At 38.0% G+C, this 9,171-nt stretch overlaps 1 protein-coding gene across 1 annotated transcript; it reads left to right on the forward strand.

The window, feature by feature from the left end:
- The first annotated feature begins 50 nt into the window (after positions 1 to 50).
- On the forward strand, positions 51 to 7,729 carry KLHL41 (kelch like family member 41). The gene is made up of 6 exons (XM_021534769.3): positions 51 to 1,302; positions 3,988 to 4,145; positions 4,235 to 4,342; positions 5,194 to 5,379; positions 5,928 to 6,074; positions 6,714 to 7,729. The coding sequence occupies exons 1-6, from the start codon at positions 193 to 195 to the stop codon at positions 6,823 to 6,825; spliced, it is 1,821 nt and encodes a 606-aa protein (XP_021390444.1). The 5' UTR covers positions 51 to 192; the 3' UTR covers positions 6,826 to 7,729.
- Positions 7,730 to 9,171: the final 1,442 nt, after the last annotated feature.

A 9,171-nucleotide genomic window follows, 5' to 3' on the forward strand; every position in this document is an offset into this window, starting at 1 on the left:
TCTGTTTTTCCAAACCGTCCATCCCAAATTCCAACCTGTAACAGTATGTACCTATATTTAGCTAGTGAGATTAAGTTGCAGAGGCTTCAAGCAGGGCAAAAAGCACATTGGTCTGCCTTTTTTACAGACAAACCTTTGGGCAGGCAACAGCTAAAGCTTTCTACTCCCTCCCCTTTTCCAAGTGTTTGCGAAATGGACTCCCAAAGGGAACTCTCTGAGGAGCTAAGACTTTACCAATCCACTCTCCTTCAGGATGGCCTCAAGGAACTCCTTGAAGAGAAAAAGTTTGTAGATTGCTCTTTAAAAGCTGGTGACAGAAGCCTACCTTGCCACAGATTGATTCTGTCGGCATGTAGCCCTTATTTTCGTGAGTATTTCTTATCTGAGCAAAATGAAGAGAAAAAGAAGGAAGTAGTTCTAGATAATGTTGACCCCAACATCCTGGATATGATTGTCAAATACCTTTATTCAGCAAGTATTGATCTCAATGATTCTAATGTGCAAGATATTTTTGCTTTGGCCAGCCGCTTTCAGATCCCTTCTGTATTCACTGTGTGCGTCTCCTACCTTCAGAAGAGGCTGGCTGTTGGTAACTGTCTGGCCATCCTTCGGTTAGGTGTTCTGCTTGATTGCCCAAGACTTGCATTTTCTGCCCGTGATTTTGTTTCAGATCATTTTGTGCAGATCTGCAAAGAAGAGGACTTCATGCAGCTTGCCCCTCATGAACTTATCTCAGTTATTTCACCTGACAGTTTAAATGTGGAGAAGGAAGAACTGGTATTTGAAGCAGTAATGAGATGGGTCCGAACAGACAAGGAGAACAGAGTAAAGAGCCTGGGGGAAATTTTTGACTGCATACGTTTTCGTCTAATGCCAGAAAAATATTTCAAAGAACAGGTTGAGAAAGATGATATAATTAAAAGCAACTCAGACCTTCAGAAAAAAGTTAAGATTATTAAGGATGCTTTTGCTGGAAAACTGCCTGACTCCAGCAAAAGCACAGAAAAGTCAACCAAAGGGGAGGTGAATGGTGATGTAGGAGATGAAGATTTATTGCCTGGCTACCTAAATGACCTTCCCAGGCATGGCATGTTCGTCAAAGACCTGATTCTTCTGGTTAATGACACTGCTGCAGTAGCTTATGATCCTCTTGAAAATGAATGCTACCTAGCAGCCCTTGCAGAACAGATTCCCAGAAATCATTCCAGTATAGTCACCAAACAAAATCAGGTCTATATTGTTGGAGGACTCTATGTGGAAGAGGAGAACAAGGATCAGCCTTTCCAATCATACTTCTTCCAGGTACAAGCTTTATAATTGTTGGTATAATAACAGGTGCTTATAAGGGTTACTGAAAAGTGTTCTGAGTCTGCAAGTGAGTTGTCTAGTGTCTTTGTATGGTGATGGAGAGAAATAGCTAGAGAGAGTTATTTTTGTCTCAGAGACAGAAATGAAACTGAGGGCCTTGCATCTTCAAGATTAACCCCTGGTGAGATCTCAGAAAATATTAAAACAATTAGTATATTCTGTCTAGGTACTGGTTTTCATTAAGGCCCAGATTTTTAATTATACAGATGTCTAAATTTAAGTCTAATAATATTTTTGTAAAATATTTTTTGTGTATTTTTGGTTAACTGATGAAAGTTGGAGTACTTTAGCTGGTTTAGATCTGATGTCTTTCTTTTTTGCATTTGAAATACTTTCATGACAGTGCTAATGTGTGTATTTTAAGTGCAATTTCTGCCATTAAAATTGCAGAAGTCTTTTTTGTTATATCAACATTTGAGAGCCTAAGGACCATATAAATACGTAATTTAGAGGCAGAAGGCTTTTTCTCAGCAAACTGTCAGTGTCAGTACACTAAATACCATGTTTCAACTGGGTGCAATTTTGTATCTTTGTAAATCTCTATAATATAAGGCTGTTTATATAACTCCATTATATATTTCAGGAAAATGAGCAAAAAGGCAGTTTGTCATGCTTATAAACTATATTTATGAACTCATAAACTACGTCTGTTGTGTTTTTAGCTAATGCTTTGGTGTATATTTAAACTATTTTGTGGTGAATTATGCAATATGCTGCTGGCTAAGTCCTCTCTTTACACACACACTGGCCTAGAAGAGTAAAAGTAAGTCCTGTTTCAATATGAAATAAAGCACAGTAATAAGCAGTGACAGAATTTTGAAGCCTTCAGATATTAAAAAATGCAAATATTGTTTATAGGAGTATGGCTCACTCATTCCATACACAATAAGAGACTTAGTTTCAGATATTTGTTACATTGATGAGAGGGAAGTCTTAGTCTGTAGGAGAGGGACTAACACTATTCCATTTCCTTTTGTAGGTGTAAAACACTAATCACTGAAGTGAAAAACTTGTTACAGAAATACTCTTCCAATAGAAATAACACATTGATGTAGTAATGTTATTTAGTCCAGAACTGAGTAAGTCTCAGGCTAGTAGAAAGGAGCCTCTGAGAAACTAAACCTCAAGAGTGATAATAAAAATAGATTAAGTTTTCAAAATTCTACTTTATATGTCGACATCCATTTCCTGAAATCATGTTTGTTTGCTTGTCATCTTTAAGCTTGATTACTGCTGCTATACCCTATAGTTACAATACTTGTCTGCATTACCTATGTGGCTGTTTTGTCTCCAAAATATTAATGCAGTGCCAAACCAGTTTTCACTTGCTGATCTTCTTTCTTCCACCAATGAAGCATGTATTTGGTAGCTTGCAACCTGGCAGAAAACAAAGCTGCCACTGGCTTGAAAATGCATGACAAGTTGATGCCCTGTCAGCAGTAGATCTCATCTTGAAGATTTATGAAGTAAGCTGTGATCTCTGAGAGGTACATCTTCTCATTACCCCACCCAGATACAGCTACTGGAGAAATCCATGTCCACGAACTCCATTTCACTGTTGCAGTAAAACTTTCTGTCCAACAGGGGTGGTCTGTCAAATTTGGGAGATGCATTTAGCATGGAAATCTTGTCTGTGGAACTTACTTCTGGAAGAAGAATGTTACCAAGCTAAATCCTGAACTTTATTTTGACTGAACTTCCTTTTACTTTCCATCAAATGCCTTTACACCCACACAAAATCTTATGTTACCCCCCTTCCTATACCAATGTCCAGCAAATCTATATGCAGTAGGTCTGAGAAAATAGTTCTTTTTCAATGTTAGAGGTAATTCAGGTTCAATCACAAGTTCTCAGATTAAAACAAAAAATAAGCACCACAGTTCTAGGAAAATCCTGGTTTATTTTGCCACCTGTCCTCCTGCTGCTGTCCTCTGCTTCTCCTTAGGTGTTTCCAGCATACTGGATATTAATTAATTGAGAGAGTCCTGAGAGTACTACAGTAGAAATGCCATCAATATTATTGCCAAAGGAGCTGCAGTGATTTCTTATTTTGCTTAAGAGTAATGTGGTTTTTGTGTCTTCAGAGATCCCATGAACTTTTGAGGGAATTTGTGATGAAACACACATCTGTTGCCCTAGGGATTGCAAAAGAAACATCTGTGCCATTTGCCATGTGATGACTCCTGATCAGTAAGAACCATGTAAGCTGTCTGGCACCTCACTGTAGCGATGAGCACAACCAGCTAAACATACAGGTGTGGAGTGGCTGCTCCCTCGGGCAGGAAGAACCACTTGTTCTTTCCAACATGATAGGGAACTGAGAATGAGGGACCTTCGTGTAAGGAAGAAGAGCTTAATAAAGAGGCAAGGAAACGGTGAGGGTGAGCAGACACAAAGAGAGTTGTATGGCATTGACTCTGCTAGATCTCAGCACAATGAAGCATGTGTGGGTAGAAGACAGCATTCATTAGCTGCACTGAGGGAAGGGCATGTTCAGGCAAACAGATTTGCTGTTGAGAGACACTAAGTGCCAGTACATAAATTCCGTGGAACAATATTCATTGTGTGGATTTTTTTTCTTTGCCTTGCCTAACCCTTCTTGTTCTGATGCTCTTTCAGCTGGATAGCATTGCTGGTGAGTGGGTTGCTCTTCCTCCACTGCCGTCAGCCAGGTGTCTCTTCGGACTGGGAGAGTCAGACAACAACATCTATGTAATAGCAGGCAAGGACCTTCGCACTGAGGAGTCACTAGATTCAGTATTGTGCTATGACCCTGTGTATGTTTCAGATTTCATTATGCCCACTGAGGATATATGGATGGCCCATTGTTAGTTGAAAAAACCTAACAGTTATCTTCTTGTTCCAGGGCAATGAAATGGGGTGAGATCAAAAAACTGCCCATCAAAGTATATGGCCATGCAACTATCTCAAACAATGGATTGATATATTGTCTTGGTGGGAAAACTGATGATAAGTGAGTCTCTAAGTCTTTTTATGACAATGAATAACATTATCTTCTTGGTCCTTAATAGATAATATGTCCTCACATTCAGAAATGGGGCTTCCCATTTCTGCATCTCTGGATTAAGGTTGCTAACAACCATAATGTGTTCCCCTGGCAGAGGGGCACACATTATGGTGTGTAAGATATATTTTTTGGTGATAAAGTAAATGACATATAAACTGTAATCCAACTTGCTATTTTAGTAACCATACTTATTTCCAAGGCAAATTTTACTAACACTGCAAACAAATTAGTAATACATAGCTATCAGGACTTTCACTGAAAGTATTCTTTCCTTTCAGATAGAAATACCTAGGTACCTGGGAATTACAGTCTCAGTTTTTCCAATTTTCTGGCCTGTGAAACCTGTTATACCTTACTGCGTATGACATTTGGAAAATAAAAGTTTTCACTCACACTGAAGATGGAGTGGTAATTTTTAAGTGTTTTATAGGGGATATTTAAGATAAAAGTTTATCATAACAGCCAAAACACCATCATAATCTTTCCTTTACATAACCTTTGCTATATATTCCTCTACAAATCCATTTAAATACAATATGCTTGGAAAGGATGTTGTCTTTCTCCTCAAAAGTACAGTGAAATGGCTGTAATGTAAACCACATTTGACTTAGTCCTATGGATATGATTAATACTCTGTAGATATGGCAAGGATTGTCAGATTAGATAAAAGAAAAGGATTCTCCAGGAGAGGGAAGAGGTGGTATAGATAAACCCATACAGCCTACCTCAATTAGATCTACTTGGAGAAAGTCAAAAGTTCATTAGAAATGATCACCAGTTTTCTTTTTGCTCCCCAGGAAATGCACTAATAGATTATTCGTGTACAATCCCAAGAAAGGAGACTGGAGAGATCTGGCTCCAATGAAAGTACCTCGTTCGATGTTTGGAACAGCCATCCATAAGGGCAAGATTGTCATTGCAGGTGGTGTCACTGAGGAAGGCCTTACTGCATCTGTTGAAGCTTTTGATCTGACCACCAATAAGTGAGTGAAATATTCAACCTATTTTAACCAAGTGTTTTATCATCTAGGCTTTGAGGAGCCCTGAGGTAAGAGTCACAAAGCTGTTCAGGTACCTATACTGCCACTGACACATTTGGTGTGCAGTCACATCTTCAGCAGAAACAGCAGCGGTTTACAGAGCAGGTCTCTAGATGTTTTTCCTACACCCAACACACTCCAATTATTACATTAATGCCATCTGAAATAAATATGCATTTTGGAAACTGTAGGGAGAAATGAGAATAACTGAGGAACAATATATCTGTATGAAGCATATGAACAATGAACAATCAGGGAATCTGTAAGTTGTCCCTAAGAAGAGGTAACAGTGTAATTGTGTCCCTTATGAGTTGCACAAGTCCCTGACAGGATGGAGACACTGGAACTAACTGCTTATAAATCTCAGAATTTTTTCCTTTTACTAAACCATGGTCTTGGTACCTGAATTTGTTGCCCAGAGAAGTATTTTAGTGCATTCAGTTTACAATATTTCTTATATATTTAACTTGACTTTTTCTTTTGATTCTTAGATGGGAGATAATGCCTGAATTTCCCCAAGAGAGAAGTTCCATTAGTTTAGTCACTTTAAGTGGAGCTTTGTATGCTATTGGAGGTTTTGCAATGATTCAGCTTGAATCTAAAGAATTTGCACCTAGTGAAGTCACTGACATATGGAAGTAAGTTTAATTTTATTCACTCTTTCCTGATCAAAAGTCTTATCTAAAATTGAGGTTTGTAGACACTGGAGGCTAAGACTATTTTTCTGTTTAATTCTGAAAATTATCCATAGCACAGGCTGTAAAGCATTTGTTGACAGATAAAACAGTTTGTCAGAAAGTAGCAAATAAACATGAGACCTGGATCTAATGATTACTTCCACCTACTAATTATTTGACCAGTCCAAGTCCTGATCTTCCACTTCTTTAGAAGAGTAAATTGCCATCTCTTGGCAGGTTTAGCCTGGCCAATAAAAGCATTCTTTTGTAACACTGTGATGCAGAAAAGCATGCATATATAGAGACCTGTACATAATGATGTGTTGATGGTCAAATGAGTAACTGTTCTAAGAGAATCAGAAGTCCCTATCTTCTAGGGGTTTTTTGAGCTAATCACAGCAACACTGATGAGACATCATATCTCTGCTGCGATTCTTAGTTGCTTATGTAAATTCAGAAGCTTTAGTTTTGTGGCACCCTTCAGCACATGGTTGCTACAAGCCTTTGCAACAGGTGGACTGTCCTCCTTTTCATGTAAGTGTGCTGAAGCATCAAACTTAAATTTAAAGAAGCTATTTCCTAACTTTTTTTTAAATGCAGATACGATGATGAGAAGAAAGAATGGGTTGGCATACTGAAAGAGATTCGATATGCTACTGGAGCCTCCTGCCTGGCCACACGCTTAAACCTCTTCAAGTTATCAAAACTGTAAACAAAATGCTGGAAGATATGATATGGTGAGGGAGTTTTGATAGCTCTTCTGGTTTTGTTGCATGAAAATGTCCCCAAATTGTACAGTTTTATAGCATCATACTAGTCATACTGGGAACTGTTAAATAGTTAATTTGTCTGTCCACTTCTTAAGATACTTTCTAGCTAACCAGCAACCACTGAAGCCAGTGTTTAAACTTCTAAAGGGTTATAATTAATGTTGATTAGATTAAGATTTTGGCAAGAACTCAATTTTCCACTCTGTGAAATTGCAAACAACACTAGTTAACTTTCCTTGCACCCCATACAATCCAGGTATTGGTGGCTTGTCCTCTAAACAATGTGCATGAATTAATTGTTAAGTTAAATACAACTAATAGGTAGCTCATTCTATTCTAACTGGCTGTTTATATGGCCAGATTTCCCCTTTTAGTAATGTATGTAAATCCTTCACTCTTCAGCAATATCTTGGAAATATTCTCATCACAGACCTCAAAAAAATAATTTAGCTTGGAATTTAAATTAATGTTTTAAACAAAAGTGGCTTAATAATATGTGGCCTACTAAATGCCAGTCTCAGCCAAAGCTATACTAGTAAACAGAGGAGAGGGTAGAGAGAGAAATTAATCAAGTTAGTGGCTCTACTATTTTACCTACTATGTTTAGACTTCTGATAACAAGGATTTTCCACTTTTTTAATGCTTTTATATTTATTTCCAAAGCAAATATTTTATGGAAGTTTTTCTTAGAGATCTGAGGCCAATAACAAGCGTTCATGAAAAAGTCCTAAATAACTATCTTTAGTAAATATCTGTGACAGAGAGGACTTTTTCATTTACTATAGAGTTGATGCATTTTGACGTTGAAACTTTTAACAATTAAACTTTGTTTTTAAAACTATAGAAGTATCACTTGATGGCGTCTTTTTTTAGTGATTAGCTCATCATCACTATCATATTGACAGATCTCTTAGTACAGCCTTTGCCCAAAATAGAGCACTCAGTTTCCTTTAGAGCTTGCTTACCATTTCTTTGTTGAGTATCTCTTCAAAGAATTTCTCCATTGCATGAAGAGGGTGTCATCAATCTAAAGAATTTCATAAATTTCAATCTAAACTGGAAAAGAAGGCCACCATATCTGATTGAATAGCAATGCCAACTATCAAATGATCTCTTGCATTGCTCTCCTTTGAGAAAGAACATATGCAGAGGCACAGCCATCATAGTTCATTTCAGTATGTTACTGCCCACTAGTACTTAATCTGTGGGGCATTTTTCCTTTAGTACCCAAATCTGCAGCTGCGCTTACCATCTATTTTTATTGGCTTGTTAGATCACTGGTTTACACCACTCATCTGCTCTAACACTTGCTGATTTAATATAGAAAAATAAGTGCAAAGAATTAAGAACAACACATTTTACTGAATTGCTTTTTTTTTTTTTTTTTCTTCAATGCCCTTTCTGGAGCACTCATAACAAGTTTTAATCCTCTTCCCATTGTGCATACTCATAACTTTATCCATACATAATTTGAAGTAAACTGGCTTGGTACAGTGACTGCTAGAACCCTGAAAAGCAGGGTTCAGCTCAAACACAATCATCCTGACTGATAACTTCAGCCACTGCTGCCTTTCTTACACTCTGAGGCTGTTACTTGAAGGCTGTCTGTACAGAAGCAGAGTCATGTGAGACCTCTTTGATAGGTAGTCCACCTGAAATACTAACCTACATTTATGATTGTCTTCTCCATTTTATACAAAATATAACGCACACAGAATCTATGTGCTGTGCCTTCAATGACCTTTCCTCAAAGCAGTCATTACATCTTGAAGCCATTGTTAATTTGATAACCGTAAGAGTCTAGACTACCATCTAGACTACTAGTTTTGTCAGTCATCCCACAAACACGAGGGCTGCCTCAGGAGGAAAGTACCTTGCAGCTTAGATCAGTTCTGTTGGTTTTTCTTGACTTTCCATTCCTGTCCTGATTTGCATTCAGTTAATAAAGCATTTTTCTTCTGCTACTGAGTAGTAAAAAAAGAGGTGACAGCCAGGTGCATAATGGCCAATTCAGATATGCAGTTACTTATCTCTGCCAAGTTTCAGGTGAAGTGGTAAAAGAATGTGTCCTGTTCCTACTAAATAAGCAAGAAAACATATCCTCATTGCACATGTGAGAAACCTGCAGAGCTGTCAGTCACCCTCTGGTGATGGCAGCTGTAGGTACAACGTGGCTGCCTCTGGAAATGGGATCATTAGTCAAGCATGACGCCCCTGCAATTATTGCTCTACAATGAACATTCTCCTGGCTATTCCACTTCCTCCTTCTACATCTCAGTGTCTTATAC

This window comes from Lonchura striata, chromosome 8 (assembly GCF_046129695.1).
Source record: "Lonchura striata isolate bLonStr1 chromosome 8, bLonStr1.mat, whole genome shotgun sequence".
Taxonomy (NCBI): domain Eukaryota; kingdom Metazoa; phylum Chordata; class Aves; order Passeriformes; family Estrildidae; genus Lonchura; species Lonchura striata.

Coding starts and splice junctions, on each gene's coding strand:
- KLHL41 (XM_021534769.3), top strand. CDS start 193: ATGGACTCCCAAAGGGAACTCTCTGAGGAGCTAAGACTTTACCAATCC. Junction 1,303..3,987: donor TCCAATCATACTTCTTCCAG/GTACAAGCTTTA, acceptor ATGCTCTTTCAG/CTGGATAGCATTGCTGGTGA. Junction 4,146..4,234: donor GTATTGTGCTATGACCCTGT/GTATGTTTCAGA, acceptor TTCTTGTTCCAG/GGCAATGAAATGGGGTGAGA.